Source organism: Cervus elaphus, chromosome 12 (assembly GCF_910594005.1).
Source record: "Cervus elaphus chromosome 12, mCerEla1.1, whole genome shotgun sequence".
NCBI classification, from domain to species: domain Eukaryota; kingdom Metazoa; phylum Chordata; class Mammalia; order Artiodactyla; family Cervidae; genus Cervus; species Cervus elaphus.
Window position 1 is genome coordinate 46,883,265 of NC_057826.1, and position 21,340 is coordinate 46,904,604.

The 21,340-nt window shown below is 37.1% G+C and overlaps 1 protein-coding gene across 3 annotated transcripts in view; it reads right to left on the minus strand.

Moving 5' to 3' along the window:
* Positions 1-21,340, minus strand: part of RFX7 (regulatory factor X7) — a 143,937-nt gene that overhangs the window by 11,762 nt on the left and 110,835 nt on the right. For 2 of the 3 annotated variants that reach the window (XM_043921175.1, XM_043921176.1), the window contains exons 6-7: positions 1,552-1,668; positions 187-271 (exon numbers count right to left, since the gene is read on the minus strand). In XM_043921175.1, the coding sequence (XP_043777110.1) occupies positions 187-271; positions 1,552-1,668 (202 nt within the window). Of the gene's footprint in view, positions 1-186; positions 272-1,551; positions 1,669-14,316; positions 14,605-21,340 lie in introns of those variants that run through there. The other variant, XM_043921177.1, reaches the window with a different exon arrangement.

The window sequence follows — 21,340 nt, forward strand, 5'->3', positions numbered from 1 at the left end:
GACAATGCCCTGGAGAAGGGAACAGTTTACCCACTCCTGTATTCTGGCCTGGAGAATTCCATGCACCAAATAGTCCAAACACATGACCGCTGTTTGTTTATTCAAATGAGACTATGCAGTATGCATTTCGATGTTGATAATAAGGTACAATTTTACTTATTAAAAATAAAAGGCAGAAATTCTTACCCCATCTCCAGTTTTGTGAAAATCAAGATTGGGCAGTGTTGGCATATGAACAAAAGCTTTTTTTCTTAGTCCACTGTAGCAATATGTAATAAATGGTCAAGGTCTAAAGTACTCTACATTAAATGAACTGTTTATATAGTTAGCACTTGGAAAGCAATCATATATGAAATGAGAATAAAATCAGCCTGAGACACCATCTACTTTCTGAGTTCTTCAGGAAGAGACTTTAATATTAGAAACTCAGGAAACCTTTACTCTTTTGAAACTGCAACAGTTCTTATAGAATATTGCCATCTTAAAGGAAACAAAATGGTTCTCATCTGGTATAAATTTTATGAATAAATGTTCCTAATAAGCTGTGCCAGCCACCAGTAACAAACAGGTCAGAAGGAAAGGAATATCCAGATGGAAACCTGGCAGAGAGAAGGGAAACTCTAGCCAGGGCACAGGGACAAAAACAACTCTTAAGAGTGTCACAAGGGCTTTAACCTTTTCACTTCTCTTTTTCCACTGAAACACACAGGATTATCACCTGTAACATGCCAATGACACACCAAGACACTTTTGTTTGCACTCAGGAAACAAGACTAGGTCGTGTAACAAGCAGTTAAAGAGCACCTGCCTGGAGTCATTTTAGAAAAGCAGCCTCTCCCCTTCCCCTTCTCATCTCCTCCACAGAAGAATTTTCATGCTTTGAAAGAGGCCCACAGCTAAGCAGAGAGAAATGATGTATTTCTAATAGGATTTCTAACCCTCTATGTGACAATCTTCTTCCAAGGGTAGGAAGAACTTTATAATAAAGTCTTAATTTTAATTTCCTTACTTCTCTTTGCTCCTATGGTGCCTTTTCTATGCCCTGATTTTAATTTTAAAACAGCCTTTAGATGACTGTATGAAAAACAGTTTAAAGATAATACTAATCCTCCAGTCCAAGTTCCACAAGAAATTTTTTTGAATGTTGTATATATCGCCAGGAAGAGCCCTATGTTTCTAAGGTAGAGGAAGGAAAGATGATAAGCTAACATCTTTTTCCACTTTTATTGATATAATTTTCAAGTGCTGTCCTATGGTATACCTTGATAATCCTCACTACTAAGGAAAAAAAGATCAAACCATTAAGGACACATTACAGTGACAGAGAAAGGTGAGATCTATCACAATCCTAATAACCACCATTTGTTATTGCAGTGTGATAAATAGCTGGGAGAATAACATTTACAATTATTTTAAGTACTTTTGAGTTGTTTATATTTGTTGACTTAAATTTATTTCTAAATATAGTTGCTAGTTGAACTACAACAGCAGATGTTCAGTAATAAGTGAGAACTTAAAGAGATCACTGAAAATCAAACTGGTAAAGGATATTTAGATTTGCCTCTTGTGCCCAGACGACGTGCCTTCATGTTTGGAAAGACATTTTTCATGATCTTCCCGAAGTCAGCAGCACTTAATGGATGGTAACCAAGATTGTCACAATAGCTCCTGCAAGAGAAGGAGGGATCAATTTAGAGAGCAACAGAACTCAGGATAATATTAGCACAGTGTCATTTCAGTCAAATCTGACCCTTATGACAAAGTGAAGAAACACATCTTCAAGTCATTCACTACAGTGAATGACTCATGTTCATCCTTCTTTAAAGACTAACTCAGGCTTAGTTAGTTTGTTTCATCCTCAGGGCATACAGTATTACTGCTTTTAACTGCAGAAACTAACACTCAACCAGTTGGGCTCTGTGTTTCCACATATGTCTCAAGCTCATATACTGGAATAATTTCCAATGTAAACATTATGGGTGTCAGACAGAGACAAGACTACTACTATATGGTTTATATTACAAACATGATATATTATGACTAAAGGAACCTTAGGGATCATCTATACCAACACTCTCATTTTATCAATAAGGGAAAAAATGAAGGCACAGTGTTCTCATCCCTACCACCCCTATTAATGCCAAGAAAAATGTACTTAATAAGGCAGTAACTTCAAGTTGGGACCAGGGAAACAAGTCAAGTCTTAACTACTACTAGAATCAGGTACTCTGTCTTTCTCTACAGCTGCCAGTCCTAGGTAGAAGACCAATTCCTCCTTCACCAGATCAGCAGCAGGAAAAGGTCATTTCCTGTTGGCCTTTGGGAGAACCGCTACCAAAGGCATACCAAAAAGGGAGTCAGAGGAATTGCAAAAGAACTCAGTTAAATCTCCCTGCTCACTCCCCATTTCAGAATCAACCAATATATCTTCTTGATGAAGAAGTCACGTGGTAGAGATCCAAGGAGAGACGTTTAGGATAAACAAGAAGATCCACTAGATTGGGCAGCATATAGTGGTAACTGGGACTTGAGTTCTTGTAGCGCATGGCTGAGTATGCTGGCAACATCTTTGAAGTGACCTGAACTTGAAGTCAAATTGGTAGAGACTCAGGAGAAGGGTGGGAGCCTCAACAGAGAGAATGGGTAGGTCTGAAGACTGGTGTTTTTCTTGCTTGCACCCTCCCTGTTGCAGCACCGAGCACCGCCCACTCCTGTAGTGGGTGGGGCTAGGGGAAGGAGCGGAGGTGCCTAGCAGATGCATTCTCAACAACGCTGAGGAGCAGGGAGAAGGGAAAGGAGCTGACAGGTACTGCGAATTCCCTCTATAAGGAATACTAGACACATCATATTTAAGCTGAGACTAAATGTGATGCTCCAAGTGGTTCAGGGGCCAAGGTTTAAAGCGCAAAGTGAAGCAATGACTCTTTTGGGGAGCTGACAATTTAGATAAATGAATTGCATCAAATCATAACCATTTCACTAGCAAATTAAATCAGTCATCTTTATGATTTAAACGAGAACAGAAAGAAAATGTGAATGAGCTCTTTTACAACTGAGGGCCTTGATACTTGTTTCCTCTACCTGGAATATTTTCTTACCCTTCAAGTTCCAGACTGGTATGACTTTGAAAGGGTCTCTTCTGTCTCCCCTATCCAAAGCAGCGCTCTCCTGCCTTGCCCTCACCACCTTCCTTATCTGTGTACTTTGTATCTTTTATTCTCCTAGCTTTCAATTATGTAACAGCTAGTTTATTTGTTGTTTGTCTCCTCCATTAGACTGTAAGTTCAACCAGGGCAGTGACCATGTCCATCTGGTTCACCACTGTATTCTTAGAACAAGGAACAAGACTGAAGAGTCACATTAAACCTTAATATGACATATAACTTGATATGACTTTAAATATGACTTAGTAAGTATGTCATATTTAAAATGACAAGAAACCTTAAAAAAACACATTAAGGCAATGTGCAAATGAAGCAAAAAAAGAAAACAGTGCCCACTGGCTCCTATGACAGCACTGGCAGGTGGGCCTAAAAAACCTGAAATCATATAAAGAGAAAGAAATGAGTCTAATGAGATATATAATATCCATTCTATCCTCCTTTTGTGACTGAGGTTTTGATGTTTTTTCCACTGTATTAGTACACTAAAGTTTTTTACTTTGGCAGAAGGTTGGCAAAACTAAGTGTCAGGATGGCCGATGCAAAATTTGCTTGTCAAATTGAACTAATCCTGACTATGATTTCAGAATGTGACCATCCAGTTTCATCTGGTTTTTGACTCTTATTTATGCCACTAGAAGAGGGGAATTCATTGGGAGAATAAAATTTTAAAACAATGAACTTACCTTTAAAATACTGTTTAGCAGATAAATGTAAAACGTACTTTGGAGACATATAAACAGCTCAAATTATACCTTCTGAATCAAACAGAAGGCAATGTTGGGTATAAAACTACTTATGATTCAACACTACATTTTGAAATCTTACACATCAAAGAGAAAACAGAGTGCCTCAATTTGAAAGTAACAATAACAACACCTGAACAGGTCATCAATTTCTTTGTGAAGTGAGTTCAAAAGGTTGCATAGTTCAACTTCCTGCCAGGTATGGAAACTGCTATCCTCAAATGGGTATCTGAGCACTTTGCCTGAGAGAGAGAGAGCTTTAGATTGTGGGGTGGTCTAACCAATCTTCAGTGGTTCTAATTACCAAAGAAAAAGAATTTCATTATTACAGCCTCTTCCCTACTGAGAAGTTCCAGATATTCAACGACTCTTTAATATATCAATAATTAAGTATTTATAGGCTCCTCTGTCCAGAGAAATCTCCCAGCAAGAATACTGGGCTGGGTAGCCATTCCCTTCTCCAGGGGTTCTCCCTGACCTAGGGATCAAACCTGGACCTCCTGCATTACAGGCAGATTCTTTGCTGTCTGAGCCATTTACAGGCTATCCTACTTATTCAGTTTTGAAACCAGGGCTATATAACACACCATAGGTCATTCTAGGCCATGTCAAGATCTTGGTTAGTTTATATCTTGTTTTCCTGCTTCATAACTAACTGCAGTTTGATCAAGCAAGATATGGTGTCAATTAACACCTAACTCAGCATCAGATTATATTTATGCAGGACTCAAAAAACGGGGAAGGCACAGAGAATGTCCTATTCACAGGATAACTACAGTCTAATGCCATTCTTGAAATCAGATTTTTCTTTTTGTTTTACCGTTTTTTTTAAAGTATGGTTTACAGACTTTGAAATTAAGCCTAACATTTAATATGGCCAACATGTCACTCAAAATATTCAGTAGCAAGTCTATCTTTAAAGTTTATTCATACCATTTACAAATAAACTATGTAAGTTAACAGTAAACATTGTTTAAAGGTACAAAAATATATGTGAAAATCATAAAAGACTTGTGGCAAAATACAGTCATAGGATACATAAAGTATTCTGGCCTGGAGAATTCCATGGACTATACAGTCCATGGGGTTGCAAAGAATTCTCCAAGCCAGAATAGTGGAGTGGGAAGCCTTTCCCTTCTCCAGGGAATCTTCCACCCAGGGATCAAAGCCATGTCTCCTGCACTGCAGGTGGATTCTTCACCAGCTAAGCCACCGCTGCCTAAATGCCAGTTAATGAGGATGGTGACAATAGCCCCGAGAGTGCAATTAAGCTGTCTCATTGCAATGACACATTTCTACCTATAAAAAGACTGATGAAAGGATAATCTGTATATTATTATGTAGAAAATAAAGGAGAATACCATTACAGGTTTATGAAATGGTATAAAGTCCAACTGTTTTTCTTCATAAGAACATGCTTTCAATTTGTGTACCAAAAGTTCTAATTGGGTTATGGACTCCTACAAATTCAAGGCATCTACTTCTGACTTAATGCATGATTTCAAAATGCCTTTTTTTTTTTTCCAATCCTTTGACCCACTTCACTCATCTTTCTCAGCCTTTACGAACATCCTTTTTGCAAGCAACAATAAATTATCTCTATCTGTTAGCTTTTTTAAAAAGAATTTTTAGTTGCAACATGTATGGGAGATCACATTGTATTTGTCTTTCTCTGTCTGATTTACTTCACTTAGCATAATGTTCTTGAGGTCTATCCATGTTGCTGCAAATGCTAAGATTTCATTCTAAGGCTGAATGATATTCTGCTGTGTATATGCACAATTTCTTTATCCATTCACTCACTGATGGACACTTAGGCTGTTTCCATATCTTGGCTGTTACAAACAGTGCTGCAGTGAACATGGCAGTGCACACATTTTCAAGTTAGTGTTTTCATTTTTCAGATATATAGCCAGAAGCAGAATTGTTGGATCACATGGTAGTTCTATTTTTAATTTCTCAAGAACCTCCATACTGTTTTTCATAGTGGCTGCAGCAATTTATATTCCCACCAATAGCACACAAGGGTTCAATTTTCTTGTCATCCTCACCAGTGCTTGTTATTTGTTGTCTTTTTGATAACAGTCACTCTGATAGGTGTGAGGTGATAGTTAATTATGGTTTTGATTTGCATTTCCCTGATGATTAGTGATGCTGAGCATCTTTTCATATACCTCTTGTTCATCTTGATGTCTCTTTTGGAAAATGTCTATTTATATCTTCTACCCAATTGAAAAATCAAATTATTTTTGTTGTTGTTGAGTTGAATGATTTTTTATACACTTTGAATATTAACCCCTTAACAGATATATGACTTGCAACTCACTAGGCTGCCTTTTTATTTGGCTGATAGTTTCCTTGTTGTGCAGAAGCTGTTTGGTTTAATGTAGTTCTATTTGTTTATCTTTGATTTTAAAAAATTCTATCTTTGCTGTCAAATTAAAAAAAATCATCACCAAGACCCACATCAAGAGGTGGGTCTTATCCAAATGATAGACCACATTTTGGGACACAAATCAAACCTCAGTAAATTTAAGAAAACTTAAATCATATTGAGCATCTTCTCCGACCACAACACTATGAGACTAGATATCAATTACAACAACAACAAAAAAACTGTAAGAAACACAAACACGTGGAGATTAAACAACACATTTCTAAATAACCAACAGGTTACTGAAGGTATCAAAAAGGAAATAAAAAAATTTCTAGAAATAAATTACAATGAAAACACAACAACTCCAAACCTATGGGATGCAGCAAAAGCAGTTCTAAGAGGGAAGTTTATAGCAATACAATTCTACCTGAAGAAACAAGAAAAACACTGAATAGACAACTTAACTTCACACCTAAAACAACTGGAAAAAGAAGAACAAAAAACCCTTAAAGTTAATAGAAGGAAAAAATCACAAAGATCTGACAGAAATAAATGAAAAAGAAATGAAAGAAACAATAGTAAAGATTAATAAAACTAAAAGCTGGTCTTTTGAGAAGATAAACAAAATTGACAAACCTTTAGCCAGACTCATCAAGAAAAAAAGGGAGAAGAATCAACTCAACAAAATCAGAAATGAAAAAGGAGAGGTTACAACAGACAATGTAGGAATACAAAGGATTATAAGAGACTATTACGAACAACTCTATGGCAATAAAACGGATAACCTGGAAGAAATGGACAGATTCTTAGAAAAGTTTAATCTTCCAAGACTGAACCAGGAAGACACAGAAATTATGAACAACCCAATTACAAACACTCAAATTGAAGCTGTGATCAAAAATCTCCCAAAAAACAAAAGCCCAGGACCAGACGGCTTCACAGGAGAATTTTATCAATCATTTAGAGAAGAGCTAATGCCTATCCTTCTAAAACTCTTTCAAAAACTTGCAGAGGAAGGAACACTTCCAAACTCATTCCACAAGGCCACCATCACCCTGATACAAAAACCAGACAAAGACAACACAATAAAAGAAAACTACAGGCCAATATCACTGATGAACATAGATGCAAAAATCCTCAACAAAATTTTGGTAAACAGAATTCAGCAACACATCAAAAAGCTCATACACCATGACCAAGTTGGGTTTATTCCAGGAATGCAATGATTCTTCAATATATGCAAATCAATCAATGTGATACACCATATTAACAAACTGAAAGATAAAAACCATATAATCTCAATAGATGCAGAAAAAGCTTTTTACAAAATTCAGCACCCATTTATGATTAAATCTCTTAAGAAAATGGGCACAGAAGGAATCTACCTCAACATAGTAAACTGCATATGATAAGCCTATAGCAAGCATTATTCTCAATGGTGAAAAACAGAAAGCATTCCTCCTAAGATCAGGAACAAGACAAGGGTGTCCACTTTCACCACTATTATTCAACATAGTTCTGGAAGTTCTAGCTACAGCAATCAGAGAGGAAAAAGAAATAAAAGGAATCCAGATTGGAAAAGAAGAAGTAAAGCTCTCACTGTTTGCAGATGACATGATACTGTACATAGAAAACCCTAAAGATAGTATCAGTAAATTACTAGAGCTAATCAGTGAATTTAGCAAAGTTGCAGGATACAAAATCACTTGTACACACAAGTGATTCAGGATACACAGAAATCACTTGCATTTCTATATACTAACAATGAAAAATCAGAAAGAGAAATTAAGGAATCAATCCCATTCACCACTGCAACAAAAAGAATTAAATATCTAGGAATAAACTTACCTAAGGAGACGAAAGAACTGTACACAGAAAATTGTAAGACACTGATGAAAGAAATCAAAGATGACAAGATGACATGAACAGATGGAGAGATATCCCATGTTCCTGAGCAGGAAGAATCAATATTGTGAAAAGGACTATACTATCAAATGCAATCTACAGATTCAATGTGACCTATATCAAATTACCAATGGCATTTTTCACAGAACTAGAACAAAAAATTTCACAATTCATATGGAAACACAAAAGACCCTGAATAGCCAAAGCAGTCTTGAGAAAGAAGAATGGAGCTGGAGGAATCAACCTTCCTGACTTCAGATTATACTACAAAGCTATAGTCATCAAGACAGTATGGTACTGGCACATAAGCAGAAATATAGACCAATGGAACAAGACAGAAAGCCTGGAAATAAACCTATGCACCTATGGGTACCTTATTTTTGAAAAAGGAAGCAAGAATATATAATGGGGCAAAGACAGCCTCTTCAATAAATGGTGCTGGGAAAACTGGACAGCTACATGTAAAAGAATGAAATTAAAACACTTCCTAACACCATACACAAAGATAAATTCAAAATGGATTAAAGACCTAAATGTAAGACCAGAAACTATAAAATTCTCAGAGGAAAACAGAGGCAGAACACTCGATGACATAAGTCAAAGCAAGATGCTCTATGACCCACCTCCTAGAGTAACAGAAATAAAAACAAAAGTAATCAAGTGAGACCTGATTAAACTTAAAAGCTTTTGCACAGCAAAGGAAACTATAAGCAAGGTGAAAAGACAACCCTCAGAATGGGAGAAAATAATAGCAAATGAAACAACTGATAAAGGATTAATTTCCAAAATATACAAGCAGCTCATGCAACTCAATATCAGAAAAACAAACAACCCAATCAAAAAGTGGGGAAAAGACATAAACAGACATGTCTCCAAAGAAGACATACAGATGGCTAACAAACACATGAAAAGATGCTCAACATCATTCATTATTAGAGAAATGCAAATCAAAACTACAATGAGATATCACCTCACACCAGTCAGAATGACGATCATCAAAAAGTCTACAAACAATAAATGCTGGAGAGGGTATGGAGAAAAGGGAATGCTCTTGCACTGTTGGTGGGAATGTACATTGATACGGCCACTATGGAAGACAGTATGGAGATTCCTTAAAATTAAAACTAGGAAAAAAAAAAAAATAAAACTAGGAATAAAACCACCATAATCCCACTCCTAGGCATATACCCCGAGGAAGCCAAAATTGAAAAAGACACATGTATCCCATTGTTCATTGCAGCACTATTTACAATAGCTAGAACATGGAAGCAATCTAGATGTCCATCGACAGATGAATGGATAAAGAAGTTGTGGTACATATACACAATGGACTATTACTCAGCCATAAAAAGGAACATATTTGAGTCAGTTCTAATGAGGTGAATGAACCTAGAACCTATCATACAGAGTGAAGTGAGTCAGAATGAGAAAGATAAATAACATATTCTAATGCATATATATGGAATCTAGAAAAATGGTACTCTAGTATTTACTTACAGGGCAGCAATGGAGAAACAGACATAGAGAATTGACTTATGGACATGGGGAGAGGGGAGGAGAGGGTGAGATGTATGGAAAGAGTAACATGGAAACTTACATTACCATATGTAAAATAGATAGCCAATGGGAACTTGCTGTATGGCTCAGGAAACTCAAACAGGGGCTCTGTATCAGCCTAGAGGGGTGGGATGGGGAGGGAGGTTCAAAAGCGAGGGGATATGTGTATACCTATGGCTGATTCATACTGAGGTTTGACAGAAAACAACAAAATTCTGTAAAGCAATTATCCTTCAGTAAAAAAAATTAATTAAAAGATGTGGTACATATATACATTGAAAAAAAAAAAAGAAGTAGTGGGTCTTGCTACCTATCTTTTCTTCTAGGAGTTCATGATTTTAGGTCTTGTGTTCAAGCCTTTAATCCAGTTTGAGGAAATTTGTTGTGTGGTATAAAATACCAGTTTCATTCTTCTGCATGAGGCTCTCCAGTTTCCCCAACACCATTTATTGAAGAGACTGTCCTTATCCCATTGCATAATTTTGGCTTCTTTGTTGTAAATTAATTGACCATATATGTGTGGGTTTATTTCTGGGCTCTCTATTCAGCTTCATTCAACTATATGTTTTCATGACAATACCATATTGTTACAAAATAGAGTTTGAAATCAGGGGGTATGATGCCTGAAGGTTTGTTCTTCTTTCTCAAGATTGCTTTGGCTGCTTGAGGTGTTTTTTGGTCCCACACAAATTTTAGAATTCCTCGTTCCATTTCTATGAAAAATGCTATTGGAATTTTGATTGGGATTGTATTTAATCTGTGGACTGCTTTGATTAGTACAGACATTTAACACTATTAATTCTTCCAACCCATGAGGACAAACTATCTCTCCATTTACTTGTGTTTTCTTCAATTACTTTCCTTGATGTCTTGTAGCTTTCAGTGTACAGGTCCTGAACACTGGTGGTTAAATGTAATCCTAAATATTTTACTCTTTTTTGATACAACTGTAAATGGGATTGTTTTTTTAATTTTGCTTTCTGATAGCTTTTTTTAAAATACAGTAACTTTATTTATTTTTGGCTGTGCTGGGTCTTTGTTGCTGCACTGGCTTTTCTCTAGTTGCAGTCAACGGGGGCTACTCTCTAGCTGTGGTGCACAGGTTTCTCACTGCAGCGGCTTCTGTTGTTGTGGAGCACAGGCTCTGGGGCATGTGGGCTTCTGGAGTTGTGGCTCCCAGGCTCTACAGCACAGGTTCAACAGTTGCGGGGCATAGGCTTAGTTGCTCTGTGGCATATGGGATCTTCCCAGATCATGTATCAAACCTGTGTCTCCCGCACTGGCTGACAGATTCTTTACCACTCAACCACCAGGGAAGCCCTGATAGTGTGTAGAAATGTAAAAGATTTTTGTGTATTCATTTGAACCCTGCAACATTACTCAATTTGTTTATTAGTTTTAATTGTTTTTTGTTGGACTCTTTGGGGTTTTCTATATATAATATCACTTCACCTGCAAATCGTTGACAGTTTTCTTTCTCCTTTCCAATAGGGATGCCTTTTATTTCTTTTTCTTGCCTACTTGCATGGGCTAAGACTCCCAGTACAATGGTGAATAAAAGTGGCAAGAGTGGGCAGCTTTTGAGTATGACATTGGTGTGGGCTTGTTGTATATGGCTTCTGTTATGTTGAGGTACATTTCCTTCACCGTTGCTTTGTTGAGTTTTTTCATCATAAATGAATGTTGATTTTTGTCAAATGCTTTTCCTGTAGCTACTGAGATAATCATATGATTTTTATCCTTCACTTTGTGTTGTATTACATTGATTGATTTGTGAATGTTGACCCTGCAACATTTATCTCTAGAATAAATCCCACTTGATCATGTATGATCCTTTTAATACATTGTTGAATTCAGTTTGCTAATATTTTTTGAGAATTTTTACATCTATATTCAACAGAAATATTGTCCGTAATTTTCTTTTCTTGTGGCATCCTTGTCTGGTTTTGGGATCAGGGTAATGTTGGCTTCATGAAATGAATTTGGAAGTTTCTACCCACCTCTTCTATTTTTTCAAAGAGTTTGACAAAGATAGGTAGTAATTCTTCTTTAGATGTTTGGTAGAACATTTGGGAGGTTTTTGATTACTGATTCAATCTCCTTAACTAGTAATTAGTTGGTTCAAATCTTCTATTTCTTTATGATCACAGCCTTGGTAGGTTGTATGTTCATAGGAATTTATCCATTTCTTCTAGGTTGTTCAATATGTTGGCATGTCACTGTCTAAAGTAGTCTCTTTTTTTTTTTTTTTAAGTCTCTTAAGATCCTTTGTATTTCTGTGGTATCAGTTGTACTATCTCCCCTTCATTTCTGCTGTCATTTATTTGACTCCTCTTTTTTTCTCTTGGTGACTCTAGCTAACAGTTTTTCTGCTCTAATCTTTGTTATTTTCTTCCTTCTACTGACTTTGGGCTTTGTTCTTCTTTAACTAGTCTCTTGAGGTGAAAAGTAAGGTTTTTTGAGGCTTCTGTTGTTTCTTGAGGTAGGCATTTATCACCACGAACTTTCCTCTCTAACTCTGCTGAGTAAAGTACTCTTTATTGGCAATTTTCCCCTTTCAGCATTTTGAATATAATGTGCCAGTCCCATCTGGCTTATAAAGTTTCTGCTGACAAGTCTGCAGATAATCTTATGGGGTCTGCTTATTCGTAACTGGTTGCTTTTTCTTGCCGCTTTTAAGATTTTCTCCTTGTATTTAACTTTTGACATTTTAATGTGTCTTATCTCCATTTTATTTAGGTTTTTTGCTGAGGTTTTACCTAATGCTTTATTTGGAACATATTCCTTTGCTTCTTTATTTTGCTTGACTCTGTGATGGTTTCTATGCAGTAGATGAAACCACCATCCGCCCAGTCTTGAAGGAGTACAGGAGATGAAACTTGTTCAACCCTGTCCTAGGTCTTGGTTTGGCCCTTAAACTTTTGTACTTGTCCAAGTGGTCTATTATATTTTTTAATAACTCCCACTACTTAAGTATGTACCAAGACCTATCAGGGCCCCACAGGGGAGGATATCAGCACCTAAAATCAGGCTGGCTGGAAGTCAGACCCTCAGAAGCAGCTTTTAAAAGTATGCAGGTATATACAGTCCAGTGTGACCACAAGCATAAGCCCTGTTGGCACCAGAGCCAAGCAATCTGGAGGTGTCCCCTGGGCAGTTGTAAAAATCAGGGCTCCTGACAAGAGTATAAGCACTCTTCTGTGAGACACTGGTGAGCTGGAGCAAGACAGAGGGAAAGAGGCGAGATTACCTCTGTTCCTTTTGGGTAGCTCTGTAGGCCACTAGACATACGCCAAACCTGAGGCCTGCCCCCTGGGCCAGAGCAAAAAAGCCTCCTTCACAGAAAAACTGGGGGGCTGTGCCCAAGTCTGCTGGCTGTGCAGTGTCTTGGGGGTGGTACTTCACCAAGAATTATCATTCCAACTGCCATATTCCATTGAAATAGCCCAGGAATGCAAGCCCCTCTGACTACCAGAGCCAGTTGATTTAGCAGCATTCCCTAGGCAGGAGCTACAAAACCCAGGCTGCTAGATGTGAGTAAACCCCCCCTTGGGGGCATACTGGCACTCAGGAGTGTGGAAGAGGGAGAGCACGAAGACAGCACCAGCGCTCTGATGTCTCTGAAAAGGATTACAATCAGTCCCCAGATGCACACTTACTTAGAAGCCTACACCTTCAGGCTGCAGCCATCACAGCCGGGTAACAGGTCTCTTTCACAGAAAAACCGAGCTCTTGGGTCTGTGACTGTTGTTGTGCCTGGAGGTGGGAGCTATGAAAGCACTCTTTCTCTGTCGGTTACAGTTCTGTGGGACCCAGGACTGGAAGCCCCACTGACACCCATCCCATGCTATGTAGATGTTTCCTCCGGCAGCAGCTATAAAAATCAGGGTGCCAGACAAGCGTATAATCTCCATTTTGGATGACTGTTATAGTTCCATTGGACCAGGAACACAAGCTCCCCTTTGCCTCCAGAGGTAGGCGATTAAGAAGTGTGTCTCCTGGGCAGAAGTCACAAAAATCAGGGAACCAGATACATGTAGCAGCTTCCTTCTGGGAGATAACTGGTATTCTGGAACAGACCAAAGGGAGAGGGCAAAGATAGCACATGCCAGTCTCCGTCCTCAGAGAGTGTTCCAGCTGTCTCCTACATGTGTCTTCAACTGGATGTCTGGCCCCCAGGCTGATACTTTAATGTAAGTAGGTGACCCTCTTTCACTTAAGTCAAGACAGACTGCCTCTGAGCTGAACCCTGGGGCGGGTGAGTCCAAGTGTGTGGGCCCTCCAATAGCCATTACTCAGAACCTTACAGTCTTATGGGTCTCAGGATGTGAGCCCCATTCGCTTTCAAAGTTAGATGTTTTGAGGGCTTGTCTCTTAAGGGTGCAGGTCTTAAAACATGGGCTTCCCAATGTGGGTTTGAACCCTTTTTTATAAGAAACCCTTTCTTAACAAGAAACCCTTGTTTCTTATGAGAACCTCTAGGTTTTGAGTTCCCTCCATATTGAAGGTTGGTGGGGTTTACGAGCCTCTCCAACCTACTTCCCTGTGGTTTTCTTCCTATTTGTGTGACTTGTAGTCATCACTCAGCCAGTCTTTAGGTTTTTTAAAGAGGAAATTATTCCATTTAGACTGTAGACTCAATATGTCCATGGGAGGAGGTGAATTCAAGACCTTACACCTCACCATCTTGAACTATTTCCCAGGTATTTTTTATTACACACATTTCATAGATGAGAAACTTGCATACAGAGGTGAATCTGGAATTTGGTTATCCAGCCTAATCCATTCATCTTACAGATAAGAAGCTTTTATTACTAACTACTGAGTATAAGCAAACTGAATGCTTGGAAAGCAACCAAAATTATATCACTGAAAATTTTCTAATATTTATAAAGAAGAATTTATTAAAAAGTATTAATTTCTATTAAAAGCCTTTTCCTTACCAAGACCTATAGTATTATTAACATTTATGTATTACAGATGACAATAAAAGATATGGAAATTTAGAAAGGTCCCAAAGTCATAGTAGCATTATACTTACTCCCTTACAAGTATTAAGAAAATGATATATTTGCTAGCTAACACATAAATAAGGCAAAAGTAATATGGTCAAACATCTAATTAGCCTGAGCCTTTGAAAGTTTTATAGTTATTGAAATCCTCCAGTAATTTTAAGGTGCAATTAGATCTCTACAAAGAAAACTCTTTGAAAGGGCCTAATCTTGATCATAAACAGATTTTATTTTTCTTATTGTTTTATTTTCTGGGCAGAACAATGATAAACAGCTGAGCCTGAGGCATGGCTAAAGTCCACCAGGCTCTGGCATTTAGTATGAACACTCGTAGAACACTGCAGAAGTACAGAGTGTAAAGTACATGATGATTTGGTGTCCCAGAGAATAGAACAGTTGGAAAAGCAAGGCATAAGTCTCTGGTTACTTATACTGTCTTTTAGTCTAGATCCTGGAGAGAAATTAAGAGCTGTTAAACAGTATTACTAAGTTGAGCTTAGACTAAGATCAAATATCACCTTTGAAATTCAGCCGATAAATCTTATTTTTGTGTCAACTACATAATAAACAATTTTTCTAAAATATCAGTTTGAAAACAACAAAACTAATTTAAAGAAGAGTTAAATTAACATATATATATGATATATAAACATATATCATATTTATATATAAATGAACGATCATGTATGACCTTACTAACCAGGTCTTACCTTCTAACTTGCCTTTCCTTTTTCATGAACTGATTGAAATGACTTTAGGCTGAAATGACTTTAGGTATTAATCCCATGAAAAAGATTCAGTCATGATGAATCATGATTGATATGTTAAGGATATTATCCTGAAGTTTTAAAATTACTAACAAAAAATATAAACTTCAGGGTACTCACTGATAAATCCTGAATAAGTTTGAGAAAAAAATTTGTGTCACTTTTTAAATAATAAAAAGTAAATATTTCTGCTTTTATTATTTCTTAAGAAAGACTTGATTTCTCACTACTGTTCATAAAGCAGCTATTTAAAACAATTATCCTTTTGGTCAAATTAAACTGTAATTTTTTTTAAATTACAAAATAACACATATCACTTTGTATAAGTACATACTATATTGGTGTGCTTACTTTTATCTCTAGATTGTCTTGGTTTTAAATTTTAAATTAATTTCACATAAAATGTTCAGATTATATAAATATAGTTTCTGCATACAGATTAAGAATGAACAAAAAAACTAAAGCAGTGGGATTTGATTCAATTAATTCTTGATTAACTATTACTATTAACTATTAACTATTCTGCTCAAATCGATTTTATCACAATTTTCTTCAATAGTTTCAAATATGTCTGAAATCATTTTAGTAAAAGGGTAAGTTCAGATAGGAGCAAGGTTGTATATATTTAAAATACCCAAACAACTCCAACATCACACCATTTTATAGATGAAGAAACTAAGGAATAGAGATGATGATTTGTAAGTACATTAGTGAGTGGTTCTTTGTATCATCAATGAGGCAAGTAGAGTTTTATACAATGGGTATTCAATACATATATGTTGATGGGTAGCAGTACATCATTATCCTTCTGAAAAACATTGATCAGTTCCTGATTTAATCTGCTTCATAAAGTCTCAAATTAAAAAAATATATATAGCTATGATGTAAACAGTATGGCATTCTTCTAGAAACCATGTCAGTAGAAAATGAGGTATGATATATTTACTTGCCTTTGATGATTACATAGAAGAGAAAAATAAACAAAGATTTAAATAGATTCTTCACAAATAAGGATATCCAATGGGCCAAAAAGAAAAAAAAATTAAAAAGTCACTCAACTTTATTAGTCATCAAGGAAAGGCAAATAAAAAACCTAACATCCATACACAGGTTTCCCTGATGGCTCAGTGATACAGAACCCGCCTACCAAGGTAAGAGATGCAGGTTCGATCCCTGGGCTGAGAAGATTCTCTGGAGAAGGAAATGACAACCTACTCCTGGGAAGTCCCATGGATAGAGGTCCCTGGCAGGCTGAAGTCCGTGGGGTCACAAAAAGAGTTGGGCATGACTTAGTGACTAAAAAAAATGTCCATACAAAGTAGAATGGGAAAAGAAATTGTGATATTCATAAACAGAATTCCAAACAGCAATTAAAATGAATGAACCAAAACTACAGAAAGCAAAATGACTGAATCTTACAAATATAATGTTGATCATTATATAATTTCATTCATATAATGTTCTAAAACAAGCAAAGCTAAACCACGGTGTCAGAAGACAGGAGAGCAGTTACTCTTGGCATGGCTGGGGTGAGATGGTGGGAAGGGTAGTGACTGCAAGGGGACACAAGGGGCCTCTGGGATGATGGTGATGCTCAGTTTCTTCATAGGGAAGCGAGTAATAGGAACATACTTACTATGGGAAAATTTATCTAGCTATATACTTACAAGTTGTGTACTTTCCTATGTGAATGTTAGACCTCAATGCAAGTTACATTTGTTGTTGTTGTTCAGCTGCTCAGTCTTGTCTGACTCTTTGCGAGTCCTCTGGACACCCTCTGGACTGCAGCATACCAGACTTCCGTGTCCTTCACCATCTCCTGGAGCTTGCTCAAACTCATGTCCACTGAGTTGATGATGCCATCCAACCAGCTCATCCTCTGTTGTCCCCTTCTCCTCCTGCCTTCAATCTTTCCCAGAATCAGAGTCTTTTCCAATGAGTTGGCTCTTCGCATCAGGTGGCCAAAGTACTGGAGCTTCAGCTTCAGTCCCTTCGATGAATATTCAGGATTGATTTCCTTTAGGATTGACTGGTTTGATCTCCCTGCAGTCTAAGGGACTCTCAAGAGTTTTCTCCAACACCACAGTTTGAAAGCATCAATTCTTTGGTGCTCAGTCTTCTTTATGGTCCAACTCTCATATCCATACATAACTACTGGAAAAACCAAAGCTTTGACTATACAGACCTTTGTCTGCAAAGTCAAGTCTCTTCTTTTAATATGCTGTCTAGGTTTGTCATAGCTTTTGTTCCAAAGGGCAAGCATCTTTTAATTTCATGGCTGCAGTCACCACATGCTGTGATTTTGGAGCCCAAGAAAATAAAGTCTGTCAGTGTTTGCATTGTTTCCCCCATCTATTTGGCATGAAGTGATGGGACTGGATGCCATGATTTTCATTTTTTGAATGCTGAGTTTTCAGCCAGCTTTTTCACCAATCCTCTTTCAGCTCATCAAGAGTCTCTTTAGTTCCACTTCTCTTTCTGCCATAAGGGTGGTTTCATCTGCATATCTGAGATTATTGATACTTCTCCTGGCAATCTTCATGCCAGCTTGTGCTTCATCCAGTCGGGCATTTCACATGATGCTCTCTGCATATAAGCAGGGTGATAATATACAGCCTTGACTTACTCCTTTCCCAGTTTGGAACCAGTCTGTTGTTCCATGTCCGATTCTGACTGTTGCTTCTTGACCTGCATATATAGGTTTCGCAGGAGAAAATTGAGGTGGTCTGAATTTTCCATAGTTTGTTGTGATCTACAAAGTCAAAGACTTCAGCATAGCCGATGAAGCAGATGTTTTAAAAGTTACATAAAACACTGTAAATGAATGCTATAACAGAGATACAAAAAAAGGTGTCATGTGATCAAAGAGTAATTTTAACTTAGGTCACTGAAGAAATAACGGTATATGAAAAAAAGTGGATTGAAACTGGGCCTTAAAAAACAAGTAGATTTAATCATATGCATGTTAGTGTGGGAGGGGGGTGAGGCACAGTTACTTCACATAGAGGAGTGTGAACAAAACCTGAAAAGAGCAGGGTATGCTCCTAAAATCTCAGTAAGTTAAAAAAAGCTAAGATGCAGGATGAACAGGGGGAAAAAGGAGGGAGACGTTTATACAAAATAGAGATTATACTAAGTAGGCCAAAATGCTGGATTGTGGAAGACTCTGAATAACAACTGTTGCCACATACTGAGGGCTGCCTATGATCTAGGCATTGTGATAAACATTAATAGTAGAAAATGGATAAGTACGTATCCAAGAAAAATGGCTGATTTTTCAGCAAAACAGTTTTGTTTCATTCTTATTTTTTTTATTGAAGGTAATTGCTTTACAGAATTTTGTTGTTTTCTCTCAAACCTCACATGAATCAACCATAGATATACATACATCTCCTCCCTTTTGAATCTCCCTCCCATCTTGCTCCCCATTCCATCCCTCTAGGTTGATACAGAGCCCCTGTTTGAGTTTCCGGAGCCATACAGCAAATTCCCATTGGCTATCTATTTTACATATGGTAATATAAGTTTCCATGTTACTTTTTCCAAACATCTCACGCTCTACTCAGCCATAAAAAGGAAAGCATTTGAGTCAGTCCTAATGAGATGGATGAACCTAGAACCTATTATACAGAGTGAAGTAAGTCAGAAAGAGAAAGATAAATACCCTATTCTAATGCATACATACGGAATCTAGAAAAATGGTACTCAGAATTTATTTACAAGACAGCAATGGAGAAACAGCTTTGTATCAATTTTAACTTACCCTAGTTTGATACTCCATTCTCCAGCAGTAGCCTTGAAAATTGACAGACCATACACGTAGTTCAGCCTGGTGACCGCCAGAAGAAATACAACACAACTAGAGCTCTCTCAAAGCCTCATCCCAAAGACTCATTATTTGTATTGTGTGGTGGTCCTACGTGTACCCCACCTACTGGCTGTATTTGACCTGTGTTGGAACTTGCCCCTTGAAAAAAGAAAAGCTTTCTCCTTCGTGAGGATGGAAGAGTGGAAGAGAGAAGTTATTAAAAAAAAATTATAGACACATGTACCCCAAGGTTCATTGCAGCACTATTTATAATAACTAGGACATGGAAGCAACCTAGATGCCCACCAGCAGATAAATGGATAAGGAAGTTGTGGTACATATACACAATGGAATATTACTCAGCTATAAAAAGGAATGCATTTGAGTTAGTTCTCATGAGGTGGATTAACTTAGAGCCTATTATAAGAGCCTTCACTCTGTATAATAGGTAAACTGAAATTAGTCAAACAGGAGATGGCAAGAGTGAACATTGACATTTTAGGAATTAGTGAACTAAAATGGACTGGAATGGGTAAATTTAATTCATATGACCATTATATCTTCTACGGTGGGCAAGAATCCCTTAGAAGAAATGAAGTAGTCCTCATAGTCAACAAGAGTCTGAAATGCAGTACTTAGCTGCAATCTCAAGAATGACAGAATGATCTTTGTTCATTTCCAAAGCAAGTCATTCAATATCACAGTAATCCAAGTACATTACCCAACTACTAATGCTGAAGAAGCTAAGTTGAATGGTTGTATGAAGACCTACAAGACTTTCTAGAACTAACACCAAAAAAAGACATCCTTTTCATCATAGGGGACTAGAATGCAAAAATAGGAAGTCAAGACATAACTGGAATAACAGGCAAGGTTGGCCTTGTAGTACAAAATGAAGCAGGGCAAAGAGTAACAGAGTTTTGTCAAGAGAAAGCACTGGCTCTTGGAGTTTTGACAAGAGAACTATGGACAGAGGTTTGTAACATTGTACAGTGATTAAAACCATCCCCAAGAAAAAGAAATGCCAGTGTATTAAAACAATAATTAATGTTTTGTTATGGAAAGATCTCCAGATATGTTGCTGGGTGAACAACTGCAAAGTAAAAAACCGTGTAGATGGTATGTAAAGAAAACAGAAATAAAAATCTGTAATAGTGCTTACCTGTACACTATCACAAAATATTGCTCGAATGACAGAAAAGAAACTAACATGATTTGTTGCCTACAGGGATAGAAAGTGGATGGCTGAAAGATAAAGATGAGATGGAATTTCTTCTTTGTATACTTTTTATGCTTTATGGTTTATAATCATGATTGTAATCATTCAAAAATTAAATTAAAATCCATAAACTATAGCTTTTGACGCTTGTAAGTACTTTTGACCCTTATAAGTACCTTTGACCCTTGAACAACCTGAGTCTAAACTACATGGATTCACTTACATGCATAATTTTTCAAATAAATACTACTACAGTACTATAGTATCCTTGGATGGTTAAATTCCCAGATGTACAACCAAGGATATGAAGGACCAAGTGTAAATTTATAGCAGATTGTTGGCTGCTTGGGGTCCGCATTACTAACCCCTGCAATGTTCAGGACTCAATCATAGTTTATACTTCAATAGAAGTACAGAAATACACAAGTTCAGAGACACTGAATTCTAGGCTATTGAGTACATTTTTAATAGTAGAAAAGTCCAGAATTACCTAAAGGCCCACCAATAAAAGGCCTAAACACACATACACACAGACACAGACACAAACCATGGAATATTTATATTATGAAATACTGTGCAGCAGTTAAAAAAAAACCATAATAACTCTACATATATAGACAAGGAGAGCTACCTAAGATATATGCTTAGTGATAAAAAAGTAAGAACAATATATACAGTATAGTTTCATTTGAATCTTAAAACCTTATGAATAACTGATAGGACTCATGTATACAGAAAAAGAGAATAGAAAGATAAAGCTTAAATACTTAAGCTTTAGGAATACTTAA